Consider the following 24,835-nt stretch of genomic DNA (forward strand, 5'->3'; position numbering starts at 1 on the left):
CTTGAAAAATAGCTCGAAGTTTTGGAAATTTGTGTAATTTCAAATTTTTATTATGCGAGCTCAGAATAAGGTGAGTTACAATACCAAAGAAACATTTTTTCCGTGCTTAATCAGACTGGAGAGGTGCACACTGAAGGGCAACAATCGACCGAAATATATTTTTGTGCCTAAGTTATGTTTTCAGTGTTTAAACTTCTTCCGATATTTTTCCATTTAGTAAGCATTAAACGAATATCCTGGCACCCCGCATCCCTGTCAGTCTAATTAGCGATGCGCGCTTCAACTGTCGGCTTACTGGGAACTAGCCGTCCAGACTATTTCTCTATTTGCATAGCAAAGCGCAAATGCCGAGTGCCGAGAATCGATAAGACTCGTAATTGAGTGGCATTATCATATCAGCACAAACAGCACCGATATGGCTCAATGGCACCGCTGCTGCTGCTGCGCTACCTGCCATGGAAAATATTCAAATTGGACGAGAAATTTTCTCCCAATTGGGGGTGCATTGCGACGATCGTTTCCCAGTCGCAGCAGCACCGTAGGTATGCACGCTGTAATGATATGTTTTGGGGCGGCCAATTTTCCGAAATAATAATTCCATCACGGCGCGCCAAATTGAGGCAAACGTCCATTCGACATGCATATAAATAACCAACAAATAAAATATACGTCCGAATTGAAAGTGGGCAGTTATTTATTGGTCTGGGAATGGTAGTCGCAGAGGTCGAGTGCCGCGAACCGCCATCACCAGGGCAGGTAAGTATTATTTCCTCGGAACGGGTGTGGGCCCGTTCCGGAATCAGAATCGCACGCACACGGGAAGTGATCAATTTTCACGTATTTTCCACTCGAATGTTCATTTGCGTAGGTACCCGAGCAAAGTAGTACGTCGAAATTGGAGATTTATTTCATCATTCACGGCTTGAGTTACAAATGTTTTAAAATGATTGATTGTTTACGAATAAAACTCGTAAATTTGTGGATTTGTAAAACATATTTACATCCACGCACATTTTAACTTCCAACAATGATGGAAGAGTTTTTTTTTATCTTCATTTCTGTGATTTTTGATAAAGGGGTCAGTTTTCCACTTTTATAGTAAAACCAAGGTCAGATGGGCGCTTGAAGAAAAGGAGGAAGCTTGAATCGGAGTCACCCTCAGTTTTAACTTGAAAACTTTCGAAATACAAGGTTTATTGTAATATGATAAACTTAGATTAAGAAAATTATTTTGAGCTTTTTAGTGGAATGTCTTCACTTGTCATAAGACGAGTTTGTACAATCCCATTGAATTCCACCACTTAATTGTATCTTGACAGATACGTATTTCGACCTCAACAGTAAAGCCGTCTTCAGTGTCTCGTACTTGACTCGACGTCAATTCAAGTCAAGTACGACGCCTTACTGTTGAGGTCGAAATACGTATCTGTCAAGATACAATTAAGTGGTGGAATTCAATGGGATTGTACAAACTCGTCTTATCTCCCGGTCATAAGAATGGCTGGTGCTACCCAGCACCCCTATTTCATATTATAAAATTTTTATATTATCATATTTTCCATATTCTTATATTTTTACTATTTTTATACTTTTATATGCACACATTATGATGCATTTATATTTTTATATTCTTATACTTTCACATTTGTTATACTTGTATATGTTCATATTTTTATACTTTTGTATTTTTAAATCTAAAATTTCATATTTTAATCTTTTGTATATCCATATATGTGTATTTTCTATTTTCAAGTTATCATATTTTCATATTGTTATAATTTCTAATATTTAATTTACATTTTTTGTCTTTCTTATATCATTATATTTTAATGTTGTTATCATTTAATTTGCATATTCACATATTTCTATATTTTCATGTTTCCGGTATTTTTATATTTTTATTATTTAATTTTTTAAAACATTTATATTTCCATGTTATATATTTTTGTGTTTCAATATTTTTATATTATCTTATTTTCAGCTCTTCATACTGTCATATTTTCAAAATTTTATTCTTTAAAATCATTTTTTATATTTTCAAATTTTCAATATTTTCATATTTTTATGTTTTTATGCTTTTTTGTACTAATATTTTTGTATCTTCATTTTTAATTTCATGTTTTCATATTTTTTTTTATTTTCATATAGCAATTTTTATTCTTTTATATTATAAAATGTTCATATTTTCATGCATTTATATATTTATATTATTGTATTATGTACCTTCATATTTTCATGATTAAACATTTTCATAGCCCACTACAAAACATCCCAGGAAGGAAATCTTCACAACCTACCATGTAACCTTTATGCAGACGACTTCCTGGCACATGACCTGCAATCTGATACTCATAACATTCTAAATAATATTTAAATTCTTTACAATTTCCAGCTTCTTCTTCAAGAGATGTACATCCCGAGTTAACTTCGGCTCCCAGTTGATGTTAAATTCTACAAATATATATATATAAAATTTAATATAATCTCTTATTAAAATGTTATTCATTTCACTACATATTTATATACATACAACTACCAAAATAAGAACTTAAAAAGAACGCGGTGCGTATGGTACGGTATGTCCACGCATCCTTCAACCCCTGTAGATTCGTGATATGTATCACGTTGAAGTGACTACTTGAACACGATACATCTCGAAGAATCAACTCTGCGGCAAACACAACGCAGTGGGCCTGGCCGCTTTGAAGTTCATGTCATACCACTGGTATGCTGTGAGCCTCAATATTGACAAGAAAAATTATTGGGCGTCATCTAGCTCAATGATTTTCCAGGATGCTTTCTTTGTACTGGCTGCGTTTGTGTTCGATTAGATTAGATTAGACCATGCCAGTGGATCCTGGTCATTGGGGAAGACGGACGTCAACTACCGCGCGCAGGATGCAGGTCCCCTTCAATAAGAAGGCACATAGCAGCCAGAACGCAATGGCGAATCCCAGCTGTCTATAATGACTTCTCCAATGCGAAGACGAATAGGGGAGAACGGTCCAAAATGCACCCCTTAAGCTTTTTCGATGTTTTCGCTCATATAAACAAAAGTACCCAACCATTTCAACGTATAGGTGCAAAATTTACAAACCCAGCTACATTTCACAATGATCTCCTATTCAAAACAATAAGATTTTCATGACGCATTTAAATTGGCCTGGGGAAAAACGCCCGAATGGTGGTTTAAAATGATTCAATTGCATGTAAAATGATGGTGAACACATGGTTGATTGTTTTTTCTTAATGGATTGAACTACAATCTTACCGATGTGGTGGAAGAATAGCAAATCGTTAAATTTGAGTGAATATGAAGGTATTTTGCTCAATTTTTCCAATGGAGCTCAATGATGGATAACTAATTATAAATTGTAATGGTAATATTCGTTCATAAATGTACTACCGTGGGGCATCGAAATCCGTACAGTTAAGCACCTTAGTATATGAAAAAGTCATTAGAAAATAAGAATCGAATGTAAATAAAACGTTTGTCATCGACACAGGAGCATGAAGGCTTCTACTTTCGAAGTGTTTGACATTTACTCATTAAAAACTATGAAAAACATGATCAAATAATGAATTAAATCAACTACTCCTGACTCGAAATCCGTCCACCGTGGACGGATTTCGAATCAAAGGATCAAAATCCGTACAGCTATTTTTTAACTAAATATTTAAATTGAAACAGTCTGATTGACAAAACTACCACTGTAAATAGTTCGGTACGCACCTTGAGAAGCGATCCCTTCGATTTGTATTCCGCTTATCTCATTTAATGATTCGCAATTAGTAATTAAAACACAGTTACTTTTGGTGCAATTATGCTCTACCCGAAAACAAAATGGCGGCACAAACTCCGCGTTTGGTGAGTGGAGATTTATTTTTGATTTTTGTTGTTTTAATTTCAAAGCCTTCTTTCCAATTCTATGCCCTAAAAGCTTACTGCCAAGAATCTGAACAGGATAAGAATAATTATTTCTACATTAATTACCTTTAACCCCCTTTAATTTATTAATATCTTATAAGGTGGACGGATTTCGGTGCTGTACGGATTTCGATCCCGCACGGTACAACAGATTTTATGAATGATTTTATGAGTGAGGCCATTTTGCCTCAAGGGTGCATTTTGGACTATTCTCCCCTACCCCTAATACAGGTCCAGTGTAAGGCATTGAACGCGTTTTGATTAAGTTGACCAGGCAGATATGTGAGGCTATGGTCGATGGAGATCCCGAGTACTTTGAAAATCTTACGGTTGGGGATGGAGTGTTTCACCAATATGATGCACGGTTTTGTCAGTTGATTGACATTTGTGACCGCGTACGCATTTGCTGGCGGTCATGCTAAATCCTACCAAGGTAGCCCAACGGAGAACGACACTTTCGGCGGCGCAAATAAAGACGTAAACGACGAGTGGTAGGAAACGAGAGACTCCGTTCATAGCGACATAAGGTGAGCGTCAGGACCGACCCTTAGGGTGGGTATACCCCGTTAGGCATTAAGACGTTAGGCCTAACGGACATTAGGCATAATGTACGTTAGGCATAAGATGACCCAAAGAACATCCAGAATTATACCAAACGTCTATTATGCCTAACGTCGCAGTCCCCCTTGGGGTACGCCGATTCTTCCTGATAGATTCAGAACATTGATTTTCGATGACGCCTTGTAATGATCGAAAAGATTTGAGAAAAATCCGAGCATATGCCGTTATATGTTGCTCGTGAATCACCATTTGTTGATATGTTGCAAAACTAATGGTTTCCAGGTCCAATCGAACGCCTACGAGATGTGAAGAGATACCAGATCAGCGTGTTTACCCTCCTCGAAGGTATTCTGGACTGGACATTTCCTAGACTGGGAAAGTATAAGTTCCGGTTCTATATCCAGATATGGTGTTGGAAATCAAATCTTAGGCAGTGTTGCATTTGAACGCGTTCAGTTTGCGTTCAAAAATATTGAACTGAACCCGTGATCATAAGAACAGCACACGCGTTCCGATCAAAAAATTGAACTCCAAGGAGGCTTTGCTTGAACACAGTATGAACTTTGTTATTCGCTCAACGGTCTGTCAATTCGTTCGCCCCACTGCTTTCGGTTTCCTGTTGACCCCGCGTTATAAAAAAGCACTCGGAAAAGCACAAAAGGATGGAATTAACAACACTATTATTATTCAAACAACAAAAATTAAATGTACTTTTTTAGTTACCCTCTGAAAATAATTCCCGAGGATACTCAATGACATATTTTACGTTCTTTTGATTTTATCTTCTTCGTGTAAAAATATACAGAAAATAAATGATTTGATTGGATGCCAGTTTATAGTTTGCATGCTTTGAATCTCTTACGCATTTTTAGCTTTATAAACTCGATTTGTACAAAAATGATGCCAGGATCATACTATTTCGATAGTTTTCAAGTGATTTAGTCAACTGTCGCTTAGTAATAGACATCGATAGCAAGCGGTAATATTCAAGCAGATGTTTAACTTTCGGCTACAATTGGCATATTCTTCTTAATTGGATAATTGATAACACTTTTTCAAATTTTCTTCTCCGTCCAACACATATCGAGAATAGCATATTCAATTTAACGAAAATCTGTGTTTATCAAGTAATATGCCGTTCTTTCCAGTTATCCACTCGCTGTTCGTTGATTTGTTAAAATGGATACATTTTAATTAAATTAAATTAAATCATAATGCCAATTTGCAAGTCGTTAAAAATAGAGTATGCTAATACCAGGGTGGCCACTCAATTTGCATTTTGGAATTCCCGGTTTTTCCCGGTTCAAATTTTTGAACTTTCCCGGCAAGTGTATCGAGAAAAGATATGATCGAGGAATGAGGTGTTGTATTCCTTTGACAAATCAATCTGTGAAACAACCATCCTTGTTTTACGCGATATTTTTTCGATCGCTTCATGTGACTTAAATTCACCATCAAAATCTGTGGAGTTGTATTACAATACATCCTAAATAAATCAAAGAAAACAATATGGTAATGTATTAATAATTTACCGCACGTTAAGCAAATTCCGCTGTGACTCTTTTTCAGTAACAGGCTTGGCAGTTATAAGGCAACCGCTCGTTCCTACTCTATACGCCTTGGGTTAAATTTCAGATTGTTTCCATCTCCATCCTATAGGTACCTACATCTTGACCATTCTAGCAGTCACTGTTAGAAGTGAATCATTGAAGGGCCTCAGATGTATCAATTTTTCTTTAGTATAGGTTTGAACGCGTTCAAAAATGAGAACTGAACTCAGCGTTCAAGAGCCATACAAAATTTTTGAACGATGATCCTAGATTGCTGAGATCAAGTTCAGTTTTTTCGAACGAACTTGCGGTTCTCAGCACGCGTTCAGTTTACAATGCAACACTGATCTTAGGTCGGCCTCAAGTTTCTTGCACAGAAGGTCGAACGGGACAAAAGGTCGAAAAGGACAAAAGGTCGAAAGGGACAAAAGGTCGAAAAGGACAAAAGGTCTATCAAGAACAAGTTAATAACAATTTGGGTGTATTCCAAATGAATTTATGAAATGCATTAAACTTTAAGCAAAAATAACGCCCTCATCTAATCAATCAAAGTTGAAGAATGAGCAATTTTCTAAGAAGGAGTAATTACTATAAGACAATATCATAAATATCTAGATAGTTCTGAAATAGATAAAAAAGATTGTTACTAACAAATGAATAAAGCTTGTATTTCGCGAGACATAGTTGTCCTATACCACGCAGGCGCACGCATTGAAAATGCACCGGCGTATAGTACCCGGTGTATTTGATCGAAGTGACATTTAGAATTAATTGTTAAAAATTGTAAAAACAAAAGAGCACAGTTTTTGCTAACTGTGTAGGCCAACTCTGGTGCGACCTTTTGTCCCTTTTGACCTTTTGTCCTTTTCGACCATTTGTCCCTTCAACCTTTTGTCTTTCGACCTTTTGTCCCTAACCCACTTCTTGCGAGGGCGAATGTTGATTCATTGACATGCTTAATTTTTATTTTCAACCTCATTATTTTGCTCTTCTCGTACACTAAGTCTACGGAAAGGCTAAATGCGTGCTTCAACGATCAAGAATCCATCAAAACTACGCAGAGATATGGCCATTTTCGTAAAAAAGGGTCCCGGAAACATGATGAAATGGTAACAGATCGGAATAATGCAAATATGGGTATCTATGTTCATGGCTTTGCGAGACGATGATTACAGAAACATTTCCAGAGTGATAGTGTCCACTGCCACCCTTATAGCAGGTTCCAAGGGCCTTCCCGGAGGGGCCGGTTTTGGCACCGTCTGGAACTATGCATACATGGGTGTCAAAATTCATGTTTTCCAAAGACGATGAATATAAGATCTATATTAAAGATACATTATGGTGACTGTAAGACTCTCTGGCCAATTTGTAACAGGTTCCGGGTGTTCTGCGAAAGTGACATTTGTTCAGGGTGTATGGCCAATCCCGTACCGATTTTAAGAAAATGGCCATATCTTTGCGTATAACAAACGAATTTTCGATCTGCAGCCAGCATATGTCAGCTTATTAGTTCTAGTTTCCAGGGAGAGTATAAAACATAATGGCAGTAAACGTCAGATAAAACGACAAGCTGAAGAAAAATGCATTTTTAACATATCCTCGGAAAACCCGGAACATCTCCGGCCAATCTGAGGTTTTGCATGGGGACAGTATACAAGAAGAGTTTCCGCGTCCGAAGGTCCCGGTTTCATCGAAATCGGATCATTCTACGCAAAGTTATGCTGATTTGAACTTCGACAAAATTTTGCCTATCTTAACCTTTTTGTCTAACCCCTGTATTTTTGTTGGTTCACGAATTCAGGAACATTTTTTTTTTGTGTGTGTATAACTTGACCGCTGAGGAAACGGAGTTTTGTGGCTTAGGAAATTCACCTATCGGCCAGTTAATCGGAAGCAGGAAGTGTACGAGTTGCAACGGGATCGCCTATGAACGAGTTGAAGGGACGCGAGTTCACTCCACTTGGGCATTCGCGATAAGGGTGATTTTAATTTAAGATAGATACTAACGTATCGTCGATCCTGCGGACTTTTATCTGCCGTCGATCCTGCGGAACGAGAAGCTGTGGCAGCTGATATAAAGATGCGTATGTTCGCAACGATCTGTTTTAGTTTGGAGAGCTATAACAAAATACAATCTCGTCCAGCATACGGCGGATACAGCTTCCATGCTTTGAAGCCACTACGAACGGGGGCGAATCATCGTGGCTCAACAAATGCTCCAGTAGGTCTTATGGACAGCAGGTCTTACAACATGCTCCACCTCGCATGTTGTAAGACCTACTGTCTGCTGCTTTTTCATATTACAGGCTATAGCGACTCACAGCATCGTATAAACGTGGCCATGCTTCCACTGTACCTGTCGTGTGCTGGACGAGACTGTATTTTGTTATAGCTCTCCATACTAAAACAAATAGTTGCGAGCATACGCATTTTTAACACCCGTTACGCTGGGATATGGGTACTTTGAAGTAGTGCACAACGGTGTAAATCCGGTCATATTGCCAGGCTCGATACAAAACTGAAGCTGACAATATGACGTCCTTAACCCCGAATTCCAAGATGTCAGGCGACCCGTGCCGAGGGGATAAATAGTACCATTCTGTTGCAGGGTGGGGGTGACCAGTACACTGATTGAGGACTATCTGGGCTACGAAATGTCAATAGGTGAGCGCACTAGTGATGAGATGGGTGTTCCGCACCCAAATGGATGCACAGGAGGTGCACAAAGTGGAGACATAAGGGAGCTGAGGAGCTGATATTGCGAGTAATACATGCTAATACCCCCACAGAGTGAGCGACCGAATGAATGGGCGAGGACACAAGTAAGTCTCGCATGGTACGTGTGGCTGAGGTAGGAGTGGCATGAGTCATCAACCTAGAGTCGCCTCCAGCTTGGTAGACAAGTGGTATCACTCCCGTGCAGGACGAATGATTGCCATACTGATTGGAGACCAACTAGATCGTGAGATGCCAACTCTGGGTACCTTCTGCAAGATGCCTGCCCTTCCACTGCTCATCCTTCAGAACTAATACTAGAAAGTAGTCCCGGGTAGAGGTGTCCGAAAATCGGCGGCAACGGCATTGAACAGAATTTTGGTCGGCGGCGGTGGCGTGAATCGGTATGGATTTTTTTTCGTTTGTTTCTTTTAAAACAAATTTTTGAGGATGTTTTCAAAACTTCAACGGGTGATCTTTTGAATTTCGTTGGAAAAATCTGATGAACTTCTCCGAAAATTCCCTGAGCTTCTCAAAAATATTAATTTGAAAATTACTTTTGAATTTTCTATGGCAACTTAAAAGTTTTGCGAATTTATTGAAATTTTCAAGGAAGCACTTTGGAATTTCCAAGGAAAATCGTTTGATATTTTCTTTGGAATTGACATGAAAATTTCTTCAGAAATTTCACAAAAAAAATATTTCAAGTTTCTACAAGAAAATGTTTGCAAAATCCACAGAAAGCTTCTGTTGAGTATTCTTCGACATTTACACAGAAAATTCTTTAGATTTTCCGCGGGTGATGCATCATAAAATGAACATCTACAAAAAATGGATTTCTACGGCAAATTTTCGTAGGAAATGCTTTGGAATTTGCACGACATTTTTTTTAAATTTATACTAAAAGCCATTTGACCGAATAATACGTTAAGTCAAAAATCATCGCCGAATTGCATTTGGCCGAAATGAACGTTTGGACGAAACCCCTGGCAGCACACTTGTCCTACAAGGGTTATTTCAACTTAAATGTGACCAGATTCAGTCACAATCAAGTTGCCGAAACCATTATCGTTCGATTCATGCTGCTCGGGTCGGTTATAGAACGAAAACATTTCGGCCGAATACAAATACAAATACAAATACAAAATGACCAAGTCAGCCGAATGCCCATTCTAACCAAATGACTCTTTCTGCCACACATTTTAGCCAATTGAGCTATTCGGCCAACCGTTTTTTTTTTTGCCAAAGGAACTGTTCGACCAAATGACAAAGAACAAACATGGAGGCTCATATAAAATTTTGTTGAAAACGTGTGTAAAGCTTATCAAATTTCCAGCACACTAGCACCGCGCAACGGAGGCATAACGATTTACTTGAAAATGACCAATACAATGTGCAGCTGAGTAGCACGAATCAAAATGAACCTCTGTCCTTTGTGTTATTAGGACAAACAACTCCCAGCCTTATCAACAAACAATTTTATCTATATAAGCTTTAGAGGACTATTTGTCGTTATATAAGCCCTTTATTCACCTCTAATGTTTGTTTGGTTGTGAACATCGGCAAAAAGTTTAGCTTTCTGTCAACGACTCTTCTCCGTTCAAAAATTCTATTACAACGAGTTTTTTTATTTCAACGGGAAATTCTTAGAAATTTTAATTCGAAGTTTTTCTAATACAATTTTTTAACGTAGGCGTGCCGAAGCAAAAATGTCGGTGGCGGCGGCAGCGCCCACTTCTTGTCCCAAGGGAATCAGGGCATTAGAAGAGATGGTAGCTCAAGTAACCTTCCGTTACTCGGGTGGGTTCAGTGGGTCGGCCGACCCCACTCCCTGAGCGATAATTTCAGATGTCTGTTTGAAGATTTGCCTTCAACCCTCCATCGTAAAAAAACGCATCTTTATAACAGCTGCCACACCACAACTACTCGTTCCGCAGGATCTACGGCACGCTAGCTTCTTCATGCATTCTCGTTATCAGAATGTATGATCCGTAGCTCCGATTGCCATCCGTAACCACATCACTTTTACCTGCACAAGCTCTTCGATATACTTAACGACGGCATTGATGGTGGCATTCTTTTATTTCAAGCTATTATTGAAACTTAGATTCAGTTGTTTTATGTGAATAACTGATACGTAGCGTTTTTAAATGAAGAAGTCCAAGTCTTGAAATAATTATTCTCAAACTCACATTAATTGGGAGATTCTTTAACTTTCTCAAATTTTCCACAATTCTTAGCTTCATCTACAAAGAGTTTTCCTTCACAGTCGCGATAATTTACCCCATCTGCAACTTTCCTCGCCAAAAACCGGTTTGTTTAAAGAAAAGGGATCGACGTCAGCCATTGACCGCTGGCTGCCACCTCAACTGAGACTAATAAAATGGCGCTAAAATAGTGCTTACCCGCATGCAATTTCTTTTGGCGATTCCCAAATCCAACTCCTAAAGTTAGCAGCTGTTCAGAAGCTGGGAAAAAGCTCGTGAGCACAAAGCCAAAACACAATCAAAAAGTTTATCGCTATCAGTGAGCATGAAAATCTGGAACCACACCGAAATGCGGACTACGGTAAAAAAAACGAAAGGAAAACAAGCAGTTGCTTAAAAGGATCGGGTTCTAGACGAATCTCAACCAACCGACCGAGAGTTAACCCCTCAGCCGAGGTGGTAGAACGAACGAACCAAAAAGATTAATATAAGAAACAGACTTTTTTAATTACGATTCGTTTGTTCGCATTTCCTTCTGCACCCATTTCCCGCAAAGGACTTTCACTTTCAGTCACTCTTTTTTTTTTGTGCTGTTGGGATTTTCCTTTGCACATTGGCCATGAAAGAAGCGAAATCACCAGCCCGAATATAATTTTAGCACTCCGCACTATCCCCATTACCTCCGCTGCTGGCTGGAAGGAGGGTAGCAAAAGTTTCGCCCGGCGACCCCGAGTGAAGGCGCGGGTTCCTTTATTCGTAGATTGGATTAAATACTTACGGATCTTCTTTTCCGGTGGTTTCGGGCGGCTGAGTAGCTTTTGCGACTAGCAGTGTGATTTTTGTTGTCGCAATCGAGAAGGCACGGCGAAAAATTCCCGCGTTTGAAGCTTTTGTCTTGAATTATGGCTTTGAAAGCTATCACCCAAAAGCGAAGTTTCCTTCCTACTATAGGTCTGAGTTGCATGACCCAGAGCATACTCCTTATAAGCGTTTTTGTTCTAAATATAGATTGATATCGTGTTTTACCTTTCACTCATCCTCATTGGATTTGATTTTCTTGGCAAAGTAAAACAATATGATGCGCCTTTGTGGCATCTCAATACGTTATCAACGTATCGCGACTCGTTGCAGAGTTAAATGTACGTGTTCCAATAAAGCTAAATGGACCGGAAAAGATGACTGCTCCAGACTAAGCTTCGATCCGCTGTTCATAGATGCTTGTTAGTACTTTTTCAATCCTAGAGAAGATAGCAACCTGTCACCACAAAAATGCAACTTGAAATAGTGGTGATATGTGTAATGAGTTTCAACGTCATTGCAGGTGAAATGTGTAACGAAGAACAACGAGAACCATTTAGCAGGTCAATCCCAGTGAACAAAACCAAAACCGTGGAAGTTGGTTACACTTGCGTTGTCCCGAAAAAAATGAATATCAATGTCAATTATGTGACCAACAAATGCATTGTGAGTATTCATGAGCTATAATTAAATGTTTGTTATAATTGTGCCGATGAGTAATTTGCTTTCTTCGTCTTGACGTGTAGTTAGTTTCTGGAAGACTCTGCATCTTTTTTTTTTATCAAAACCAGGCAAGCGCAATACCATGACATCACATTTTGAATTTAGTAGCGATAGTTCTAGTTATGCCAATAAGAAGAAGAAATTCTAGTTATGACGTCAGTGGGGTCTCGTTCTCGCAGTTTTAAGACACCCGACGACGTTATCGTTTGTTGCTGCAGTGTGTAAACGAGACGTTTGTTTGAGAAACTGCGCAAATGACATTCTTGGCATAAATCTCATTCTTGAATTTTGTGAATCTTCATGCCAAATTAAAAAAAGACAAAACATCGAATAACATCGATTTCTTTGATCAACACACAATAATCCTATCCCTAAATTCACAATACACCAAAGTATTAATGCTCGAACAAGAGACATACATCACATCCATTAAATGCCAAAACATTTCGGCATTGCGCCTCTCGACTCGGAACGAGCTGCCGGTTCAAGATGTGTCATGAGAAACTTCAACTACTTCTCGTTCTGCATTTGTTTAAAACTGTTTAAAACTGATTTTTTTTTTCAATTCGTGCCTTTTGTAATACTGTTACAAAACATACTTCAATGGATTGTGGAATTAGGGTTGTTCGTAATTTTTGAACTCTTCCCTATTGGTAAGGATTTTGTTTTCTGGAAATTCGGATGATCGGACTTACATACTTTCTCAAACAAATGATTCAAATCCCTTCTAATAAGAAGTCGTACGTGAGTAAAAGTAAATGCGATATTCTGGGTCAACTTCTTATTCATTTCTGACACTGCACCCCCGATTGGAGCATGGCAGCATCGCAGCATGCTTTCATTGTGCACATCTAGAGTTGCAAGATTTTTTGCCAGGTTTCTATTTAAAAATGACAATGGTTGGGAAAGACTAGAAATGACTATAAATAAAAAATAATTACATCAGTCCGAGAGTCGAGTCCAGCTACTTTTGGTATGATATTGTTATGCATCCGCGCGTCTCACCGCTTATCAACGGAGGGCTTCAGCTGGCCAGCATCATTTCTCGAAAGCACCGATAATTTTTTTTTCTTCACGTTCTAGTCTGGTGCATCTGTTTGTTCGTAGTGAAGCGCTGCAATATCTAAACATTAACCGGGTGATCATGATTTTTGTTCTAATTTGGGTGTTTTTGATTGATGCTGCCTCCTCCCAGCGGTGTTTAACAGAGGAATTGTAATTATCAGTCACTAAATTAGTAGACAAAAGAATTAAGGGATATGTTTAATAATCACTTTCTTTGTGTACCACAGAAAACCATTCGTGAAGTCGATACCCGTCGATAGTTGGAAATATGTCAGACCTGAATACAACTGCTTCGGAAGGAAGACTTTGCAAGTTAAAGTCGACTACCAAACCAATAATTGTTTTGTGAGTATGATAAAATGTCTCCAAATTCAGTATACTATGCTGCGTGTACCGGGTTGCGGAAGGTTATGTTCTTTGCTCTTATTACAATGGGCCTGACTTTATTCCTCGGTGTAGTTTTTGCGTTTTTAAGACGAAAATTTTTTACTCACGCCCACTACTCTCTATGGTGGGAAGTAAAACTGTGTTGCGACTTTCATCACATAGCTAACAGTTCTTTGCAATCTGTAAAAAACGTTCTTGATAGAGATCACATTTTGTTTAGATTTAGTTTAAATTATAACAAAAGCGAGATCAAAACTTATCTGAGTTGAATGGAGACCTCATTAAACTTGGTGTTAAGTTTGGAGATTTATATAAAATATTGCATGGTAGAACGTTATCATTGTTCGATGCATAGTGAGTTATTCTTGTCGCGGTTTTTTTTCTTCTATGACTCATCAGTTCGAAATAATCCAAACTGACTAACAAGGAAAGTTCTTTGATAATTAGTAATCAACATTCGACGCCATGTTTGGGTGAAGTAACCCAGTTTATTATTTTAAATTTTGACTAAAATGCAATTCATGCTTATATGAAAGATACATGTTGTAGTTTCTAAATGCAGGTATAATAATTATTATCTTTCGATTTCTGTGCTCTGGAGTTCCTTGACGCCATACATGTGCATAAGTGCTTAATATATTTACCAAAACGGTATCAGTGGAAGCATGCATCTAATTTAATCTTCTTATCAAATAAATGTGTCTCTACGAGTGATTTTTAGTTAATCTCTCAATAGAACAGAAATTTGATGAAAACCTGGACTCTACCGTTGAATGAATGCCAAGATTTGCACAAAAGTTTCTTATCTTGTGGTATTTATATTTGTCGGATGTAATTAAATTCTTATTTGTGTTATCCCATTCATGACGACTTTTTTTAACGCGGATCTTACTCATAAAATAATGTTATTTCACTAGATCCTGCCAAAACTAGTAGTCTTAGGCTATCCAAATTGTTCTGGAATGCGTATCCTCGAATGTATCAGCAAATATGATGAGGAATAAAATGTCCTTAAAAACTATGTTCAAGTGAATGTATTTTGTTCGGACTGATTTCTTTAGTAGCGGAACCGTGGTTTCAGGGCAACTTTAATCACAATATATTTTGACATTGGGAAAGGCTTATTAGTTTTAACGAGATAAAAGTTACTTATAAATCTTCAGTTTTCTACTTCACACAGTTTCCTCTCTTAGATAGAAGTTTTAGTTCGATTTATGACTGTTAACACTATAAGTACCGAGACAAGATTTGCAACGTAAAGTACCAAGCTCGCAAAAACGTGGAACGGCAACTTTGAGCACCCAGATCTCTGCCGTTTTTCAACCAAATCTCTTGATTTTTTCACAGAACAATCTTTGGGATGCCCAAAATCGGCTACTGAAGACAGACTACATTTTCAAGTAACGAGCACTGAGAACCAGCCGGATAGTTCCGTTCCACGCTTCACGCAGTCTGTTTATGGCCATCCAGCATGTTGCATGCAAGTCGTACCACACTGCTTGTATGCAAAATTATATGGAGCTGGAGAAACGTTTGGATGAATCATAGTTCAGCCATGAAAATCTAAGGATTATTTTGCATTCGAAGAATATGCGGAAACTAAAATTCCGAAACATTCAATCCAGAATCCTTCCATAACAAAGCCCAAAGCCTTTCTAAAAGTATTTTAGATGTTCAATGCAAAGATTGTTACGAAGGAAAGCGGCGCGCGATTTTAGCCACTGTGCGGCGGCGGTTTGAATATTGCCAATATCCGCGTGATATACGTTATGGATCCTTCTTTATTATGCAGAAAAAAAAAATTTTGAATGAGTACAATATGATACCAAACAACCGACGAAAAAGTGAATAATATAATTGAAATTGTACAAAGTAAGTACAAAATTAGTTCACCATGCTATTCAACTTTGCATTGCTTCTTCTGTAAACATGGAAAAAGCCAAATTCAAAAAACTTCTACAAGAATTCTCGGAAATCCGTAATTTTATAAAATTAACGACTTAACTTCTGGGTAAATTCTAAGGGCCGAGGAGTTTCTTCTAGAATTTTAGCGAGTTTATTGTTTGTTCTGATGATCTGAGGTTGTTGCTTTTGAAATATTTGGGAATTTATTCTATTGAGACAGGATGAGCTTCCAGTGAAGATCCTAAAGAGTTTTCAGTTGAATTTTTCGAAAGATTACCATTGAAGTTTCAGAAGGATTTTCAGTGATGTTCCTGAAACCTAGTAGAATTCTAAAAGGAATTCCTGGAAGATATTGCTGAAGTAATTATCGCAGGAACTCGTTGATCAATACCTGAAGGTATTCCAGGAAAAATATGAGAATACCTGCAGCAATTTCAAAAGAAATTCCAAGAGGATTCCCATGAGAAGTTTCTTCAGAAATTCCAGTAGGAATTTTTGGAGAAAGTCCAAGAATAACTACTATAGCAGTTCCAGGAGGAACTCTCAGGGAACCCTGGGGGAATACAGAATGAATTCCTGGGGGAATTCAGAATGAATTCCTGGAATTCAGAATGAATTCTGGGGAATTCAGAATGAATTCCTGGGGAATTCAGAATGAATTCCTGGGGAATTCAGAATGAATTCCTGGGGAATTCAGAATGAATTCCTGAAATTCAGAATGAATTCCTGGGGAATTCAGAATGAATTCCTGGGAATTCAGAATGAATTCCTGGGAATTCAGAATGAATTCCTGGGGAATTCAGAATGAATTCCTGGGGAATTCAGAATGAATTCCTGGGGAATTCAGAATGAATTCCTGGGGTATCCAGAATGAATTCCTGGGGAATCCAGAATGAATTCCTGGGGAATTCAGAATGAATTCCTGGGGAATTCAGAATGAATTCTGGGGAATTCAGAATGAATTCCTGGGGAATTCAGAATGAATTCCTGGGAATTCAGAATGAATTCTCTGAGGAATTCAGAATGAATTCCTGGGGGAATTCAGAATGAATTCCTGGGGGAATTCAGAATGAATTCCTGGGGGAATTCAGAATGAATTCCTAAGGGAATTCAGAATGAATTCCTAAGGATATTCAGAATGAATTCCTAAGGGAATTCAGAATGAATTCCTAAGGGAATTCAGAATGAAATCTCTGAGGAATTCAGAATGAATTCTCTGAGGAATTCAGAATGAATTCCTGGAGGAATTCAGAATGAATTCCTGGAGGAATTCAGAATGAATTCCTGGAGGAATTCAGAATGAATTCCTGGAGGAATTCAGAATGAATTCCTGGAGGAATTCAGAATGAATTCCTGGGGGAATTCAGAATGAATTCCTGGGGGAATTCAGAATGAATTCCTGGGGGAATTCAGAATGAATTCCTGGGGGAATTCAGAATGAATTCCTGGGGGAATTCAGAATGAATTCCTGGGGGAATTCAGAATGAATTCCTGGGGGAATTCAGAATGAATTCCTGGGGGAATTCAGAATGAATTCCTGGGGGAATTCAGAATGAATTCCTGGAGGAATTCAGAATGAATTCCTGGGGGAATTCAGAATGAATTCCTGGGGGAATTCAGAATGAATTCCTGGGGGAATTCAGAATGAATTCCTGGGGGAATTCAGAATGAATTCCTGGGGGAATTCAGAATGAATTCCTGGGGAATTCAGAATGAATTCCTGGGGGGAATTCAGAATGAATACCTGGGGGGAATTCAGAATGAATACCTGGGGGGAATTCAGAATGAATCCCTGGGGGGAATTCAGAATGAATTCCTGGGGGGAATTCAGAATGAATTCCTGGAGGAATTCAGAATGAATTCCTCGGGAGAATTCAGAATGAATTCCTGGGGAATTCAGAATGAATTCTGGGGAATTCAGAATGAATACCTGGGGAATTCAGAATGAATTCCTGGGGGAATTTAGAATGAATTCCTGGGGAATTCAGAATGAATTCCTGGGGATTTCAGAATGAATTCCTGGGGAATTCAGAATGAATTCCTGGGGAATTCAGAATGAATTCCTGGGGAATTCAGAATGAATTCCTGAGGAATTCAAAATGAATTCCTGGGGGAATTCAGAATGAATTCCGGGGGGAATTCAGAATGAATTCCGGGGGGAATTCAGAATGAATTCCGGGGGGAATTCAGAATGAATTCCGGGGGGAATTCAGAATGAATTCCTGGGGGAATTCAGAATGAATTTCTGGGGGGATTCAGAATGAATTCCTGAACGAATTCAGGATGAATTCCTGGGCGAATTCAGAATGAATTCCTGGACGAATTCAGGATGAATTCCTGGGCGAATTCAGATTGAACTCCTGGGCGAATTCTGAATGAATTCTTCGGTAAATTCAGAATGAATTCTTGAGCGAATTCAAAATGAATTCCTGGGAGAATTCAGAATGGATTCCTGGGGAATTCAGAATGAATTCTGGGGAATTCAGAATGAATTCCTGGGGAATTCAGAATGAATTCCTGGGGAATTCAGAATGAATTCCTGGGGAATTCAGAATGAATTCCTGAAATTCAGAATGAATTCCTGGGGAATTCAGAATGAATTCCTGGGGAATTCAGAATGAATTCTGGGGAATTCAGAATGAATTCCTGGGGAATTCAGAATGAATTCCTGGGGAATTCAGAATGAATTCCTGGGAATTCAGAATGAATTCCTGGGAATTCAGAATGAATTCCTGGGGAATTCAGAATGAATTCCTGGGAATTCAGAATGAATTCTGGGAATTCAGAATGAATTCCTGGGAATTCAGAATGAATTCCTGGGGAATTCAGAATGAATTCTGGGGAATTCAGAATGAATTCCTGGGGAATTCAGAATGAATTCCTGAAATTCAGAATGAATTCCTGGGGAATTCAGAATGAATTCCTGGGGAATTCAGAATGAATTCCTGGGGAATTGAATGAATCTTGGGAATTCAGAATGAATTCCTGGGGAATTCAGAATGAATTCTGGGTGGAATTCAGGATGAATTCTGAGTGGAATTCAGAATGAATTCCTGGGGGAATTCAGAATGAATTCCGGGGGGGAATTCAGAATGAATTCCTGGGGAAATTCAGAATGAATTCCTGGGGGTATTCAGAATGAGTTCCTGGGAAAATTCAGGATAAATTCCTGGTGGAATTCAGGATGAATTCCTGGTGGAATTCAGGATGAATTCCTGAAATTCCGAATGAATTCCTGGGAATTCAGAATGAATTCCTGGGGAATTCAGAATGAATTCCTGGGGAATTCAGAATGAATTCTGGGAATTCAGAATGAATTCCTGGGGAATTCAGAATGAATTCCTGAAATTCAGAATGAATTCCTGGGGAATTCAGAATGAATTCCTGGGAATTCAGAATGAATTCCTGGGGAATTCAGAATGAATTCCTGGGAATTCAGAATGAATTCCTGGGAATTCAGAATGAATTCCTGAAATTCAGAATGAATTCCTGGGGAATTCAGAATGAATTCCTGAAATTCAGAATGAATTCCTGGGGAATTCAGAATGAATTCTGGGGAATTCAGAATGAATTCCTGAAATTCAGAATGAATTCCTGGGGAATTCAGAATGAATTCCTGGGGAATTCAGAATGAATTCCTGGAAATTCAGAATGAATTCCTGAAATTCAGAATGAATTCCTGAAATTCAGAATGAATTCCTGGGGAATTCAGAATGAATGCCTGGGGGAATTCAGAATGAATTCCTGGGGGAATTCAGAATGAATTCCTGGGGGAATTCAGAATGAATTCCTGGGGGAATTCAGAGTGAATCCCTGAGAGAATTCAGAATTAATCCTTGAAGGAATTTAGAATAAATTCCTAGGGAAATTTAAAATGAATTCCTGGGGGAATTTGAACTGAATTCCTTGGGGAATTTAAAATGAATTCCTGGAGGAATTCGGAATGAATCTCTGGGGGAATTCTGAATGAATTCCTGGGGGAATTTAGAATGAATTCTTAGAATAATTCAGAATGAACTCTCGCAATAATTCAGAATAAATTCCTGGGAGAAATCAGAATGAATTCCTGGGTGAATGAGGGACCGACTGTTTACTTCAATGACATTTGCTTCCAGGGTGCAGCAGCCGTAAAATGTGTATACAACAATCTCCCGTGCACAATGTTTACGGTACTCGTCACTGAGTGGCTTACTGGCGTTTCTATCCGTGTTGTTAAACTTGCTACTCTATGTTTTGAGATTTTCACAATTTTCACCATGAGCTCTTGGAAGAATGGTAATCAATAAAATGTACAGGAAAATCAAGTATTTTGCAAATTTATACAAAATGGTGGTGTTTTAGAAGAAAGTAGTGATAAGGAATAAAGTATGAGGTAAGAAGATTATTTTCCGCACTTTGTTTCCACTAATTAGTAGTTTTATAGTGATGAAATTTTGATATTACTACCATTGTAAAAACGCCATCTTTTGCATTAATCGTTTTGACTGAATGAATTCCTGGGGGAATTTAAAATGAATTCAAAATAAATCCTGGTGGAATTTCGAATATATTCCTGGGGGAATTCAGAATGGATTCCTAAGGGGATTCTGAATGAATTCTTAGGGAATTCAGAATGAATTCCTAGAGGAATTCAGATTTAATTACTGAGGGAATTACTGAGGGAATTCCTGGTGCTGCTCAGAATGAACTCCTGGGAGAATTCAGAATGTATTCCTGAGGGAATTCAGAATGAATGAATCACATACGGTGGTTGGTTTCCTACCAGCCGCTGCCGTATCCAGGCGCTAACGTATATGTAAAAATAGCCAGCATTAGTTAACCACCTGAAGTTTGTATGGCGAAAGACATCTAACGCAAGTTTCCTCAACAGCAGGAACTTTTCAGGAAAAACTATTTGGTACCAGTTATGTAGAAAGTTGTCCGCTACAAGGCCTACCAAATATTTTTTCGATTTAGTTGCTTATTTTCGAGATATTCAACATTAGATGCCTTTCGCCATACTGATTTCCAAAAGTTAACTCCTAGTGTGCCGCTGTAAGCACGCTCAAAGCAGGCGATTCATTCCTGGGGAAATTCAGAATGAATTCCTGGAAGAATTCAGAATGTATTCCAGAAGGAATTCAGAACGAATTCCTGAGGGAATTATGAATGAATTCCTGGGGGAATTCAAAATGAATTCCTGAGGGAATTAAGAATGAATTCCTGAGGGAATTCGGAATGAATTCCTGAGGGAATTCAGAATGGATTCCTGGGGGAAATCAGAATGGATTCCTGGGGGAATTCAGAATTTATTCATGGGGGAATTCAGAATTTATTCATCGGGGAATTCAGTATGAATTCATGGAGGAATTTAGAATAAATTCCCGGTGGAATTTAGAATGAATTTTTGAGGGAATACAGAATGAACTTGGGGGGGAATTCAGAATGGGTTCCTGGGGGATTTCATAATGAATTGCTGGTAAAAGTAAGATGAATTCCTGGGGGAATTCAGAATGAATTTCTGGGGGGACTCGAGAATGAATTTCGGGGGGAATTCAGAATAAATTCCTGCGGGAATTCAGAATAAATTCCTGGGCGAATTCAGAATGAATTCCTTGGGAAATTCATGATGAATTTTAAGAATTCTTCTTGGAGCTCCTCTAGGATTCCTTCATGGAGTTTCTTCAAAAATTCTTCTTGGAGAAATTACAGTTGTACATCCTCCTGTTGTCCTTCCAAATATTCCTCCTTTGATTTTTCAGGAGCATTCCCACGGTTTCCTTGTGAAGTTCTTTCAGGATTTTTTCTTGGAGTTCCTTTAAAAAATCTACCTGGGGTCTTTCAGAAATTCTTATTCTATGAATTCTTGGAATAACTCACGTCTGTTACAACTTTTAGTAACAAATGTGAGAAAAAAATCATTCGGCAGCGATATTTTAAATTTGGAAAATTCAGGTTGGATTTAGAGGAGAAATTTCTGATGGAACCAAAGAAGGAATTAGTGGAGACTGGAGAAGTTCTAGCATGATTTTCTGAAGGAACTCTTAAGAATATCTAGGTGGAGTTGTCGTAGGAACTCCAGAAAGAATTTCTGATGGAATTCGAGAAAGAATTCTTGGAAGAATTCCATGCCATTGTGGAATTGTGCAGGAACTGCAGTAGAAATTGCTATGTGCTCCTCAAGGGGAATTTCTAGCTGAACTTCAGGAGATATTCGTAGAGGAACTGCAGAAGAAATGTATGTGTAAATTCTCTAAGATCTTCATGTATGGCTCCTTCAGAAATTCCAGGAGGCATTCCTGGTTGAACTCCAGAAAGAATTCATTTAAGAGCTGCAGGAGTAATTTCTGTGGGGTTCTCCTGAATGGAATCCTAGAGGATTCAATATAATAAATCAATATAAATCCCTTAAAAATCCTGAATTTTAAGTTCCAAAATGTCATATATCGTCATTACTCTATTAGTTCATATTGCAGTTTTCAGGCTGGCCAGCGCACTTGCGCCGCGATTTAACTTTGTCTCCCCCAGTGACCATAATCTTATGAACTGCACGAATCATTCAAACTCTAATCCCGTTTTCTCGGTATAAGAAAATCATTTCGTTTTCTTGCTCATTTTTCACAAACTGGATTTTTAGAAACACAGATAAAACTATTTATTGATGAAACATTATGTTAATTTTCATTTGGCATAAAATGTTTGATGGTTTCAATTCGAACGGATTTCATACAAGCAGTGCGGTATGACTTGCAAGCAACATATGCGATTTGTAAGTGTTGCAAAAAACGTGGAATGGAACATTCCGGCTGGTTCTTAACGGAAAAATATATTAAGCTCGTTTAGTGGAATGTATTAAACCGTCTAAGACGAATTAAGTACTGTCCATTTAATTCCACCAGTTAATTTTCGTTATCTTTGCAGATACGTATTTCGACCACAACTGTATGGTCGTCTTCAGTGTCTTGTACTTGACTCGACTTGAAGAAAACAATCGCAACTTACACTATTTATACTACGCTAGGTACCTAATCTAATCTTATTTGCCTACTTTATTGACCTATACAGTAAATTACTTTATTGTTTAGGTAGAAACTTGAAGAGCCAAGAGCTGCCATTTCCCTGATCCTTATTCAACAGCGCTGTTTGTACCTGTCGGTGGATTTCCAAACTCTCAGCTACATCGAGTTTCCATGGGGAAGAGACATTTCTTAAGATTTTAATATTTGATGCCGTAATTGGGTGATTTTCCTTATACACATGCTCTGCTACCTAGCAGTGGGTTCCCCTACCCAAAACTCATGAGCTCATGAGCTCAAAGAGTTTTGCAACATATCAAAAACATTGTCGTAACAGTAATGAACCGAAGACGAAGAGTTATTTATACTACAACTTATTTGTTTTGTTTCTGATATGAAACAGATCGAATTTTAAACCACCCAAGAAGTCAGATGGGTAGAATATTGCGACGCCACTTAAACGGAAATGAAACATTGTGGTTTTCTGAAACTGGAAAGTGGCTTCAATGTGACTCGATGTATTGCCAGTGTCTTCAATGCAATTTATTAGGAACAAACACCTATTTGAAAGATGTTGCGCGTGCTGCTTGGGTGGAGCTCCACGTTGTGTAATGAATCTGCGTATAGCCAGAATGCAAGACTCCGTTGAGAGGCTATGTACTATTTCCATGTGTACCGCGCGAATGCTGAGACAGGTGAATAGAGCGATCCACCGTTTTACATTACTCCGGCCCTGCCTGATCAATACTGGATCGAAGTAGGATTAATGGTGACTTAGGGACAGCTTTCCATACTATACACTGCGTACATTTTCTTGCCATCTCTGCTATAAGGGGAACGCATTTTCGGATTTGAACACGTTTGTCGCATCTCCAGCCTTGAAGAATAGTGCCCATTGATCAAGCCTTGAAGAATAGTGCTCTCGATCCCTCGACTTGGCCGTAAGGAATTATGTTCCGGGAGTTTGAGGACTACGGTTCCAAAAAATTTCGGAGACCTTCCACCGCCAATCCAGCTCCTTCTCCTGCTGCAGCATCACCTATCGTAGCCGTAAACTGATTTCTGCGTATCCTAAGCCTGAAGAAGACTCTGCTGCTGTATCGACCACACGCTGTACACATCCAGGACGCATTGCCAACAGTACTGAGGGAGTCCTTGAGCCACCCGACCAAGTCGTGCTTCCCGTAAATTCATGCCATCTGAGTCGTCCTGGTCCTTCGGTCGTGGTTGGTGACGGGATCTCCCGACAACATCTTCCAGGCAAGTATGCGTCCTTTAGAACCATTACTTCGTCTAATTCTTCGACAAGTTTCAGCTGCTCCAGTATTACCACCACCGACAACATGCAGTATACTACTGTACCTGGTATTGCAGCAACTTTAATGAATCCGGGACACACTCCATCTTGCACTGAGGAAGCCCCCGCACCAGCCAACTCAGTCGCGCTCTCCACAGACACCTTTGTTCATCGTCATCGTCCCAGTCCTGAAGTTGGTAATGGTATAGGGGGCCTCCGATCTCCAACGTCAGGCAAGTACATTTGTGATATTGACCATCCGGTACTTGAAATTACTCCACGTTCCAGTTTTGGACGCCCTGCTGAATCGCCGACCATCTAATCCAAGACCACTCGTGTCAGATATGCAGGAAGTTAATCAGTCTCTCAACCCACTCTTATTTCTGGTTGACAACCGTTATGAAGCTCTCCAGTCTGCAACTTCTAGCGACTCACTCGAAAGCTCATCTAATATTCTTCGAGTCTACTACCAGAATGTGCGTGGACTAAGGACAAAAATTGATACCTTCTTTTTGTCTGTATCGGAGGCAGTGTACGATTTGATCGTCCTGACAGAAACCTGGCTTGACGATCGTATTTACTCTACACAACTTTTCGGTTCACTTTACACCGTCTACAGGACCGACCGATCTAACCTGAACAGTAACAAGTCACGTGGTGGAGGAGTATTGATTGCTGTCTCCAATAAAATGGCCAGCTACATC

The 24,835-nt window shown here is 38.9% G+C and overlaps 1 protein-coding gene across 2 annotated transcripts in view; it reads left to right on the forward strand.

Annotated features, from left to right (window-relative positions):
• The first annotated feature begins 12,215 nt into the window (after positions 1-12,215).
• The window catches only part of LOC134203866 (cell death abnormality protein 1-like), a 32,860-nt gene continuing 20,240 nt past the window's right edge, over positions 12,216-24,835 (forward strand). The window contains exons 1-2 of one of the 2 annotated variants that reach the window (XM_062678704.1): positions 13,582-13,697; positions 13,775-13,892. In XM_062678704.1, the coding sequence (XP_062534688.1) occupies positions 13,627-13,697; positions 13,775-13,892 (189 nt within the window). In that variant the 5' untranslated portion in view covers positions 13,582-13,626. Of the gene's footprint in view, positions 12,426-13,581; positions 13,698-13,774; positions 13,893-24,835 lie in introns of those variants that run through there. The other variant, XM_062678702.1, reaches the window with a different exon arrangement.

Source organism: Armigeres subalbatus, unplaced genomic scaffold (genome assembly GCF_024139115.2).
Source record: "Armigeres subalbatus isolate Guangzhou_Male unplaced genomic scaffold, GZ_Asu_2 Contig274, whole genome shotgun sequence".
NCBI lineage: Eukaryota > Metazoa > Arthropoda > Insecta > Diptera > Culicidae > Armigeres > Armigeres subalbatus.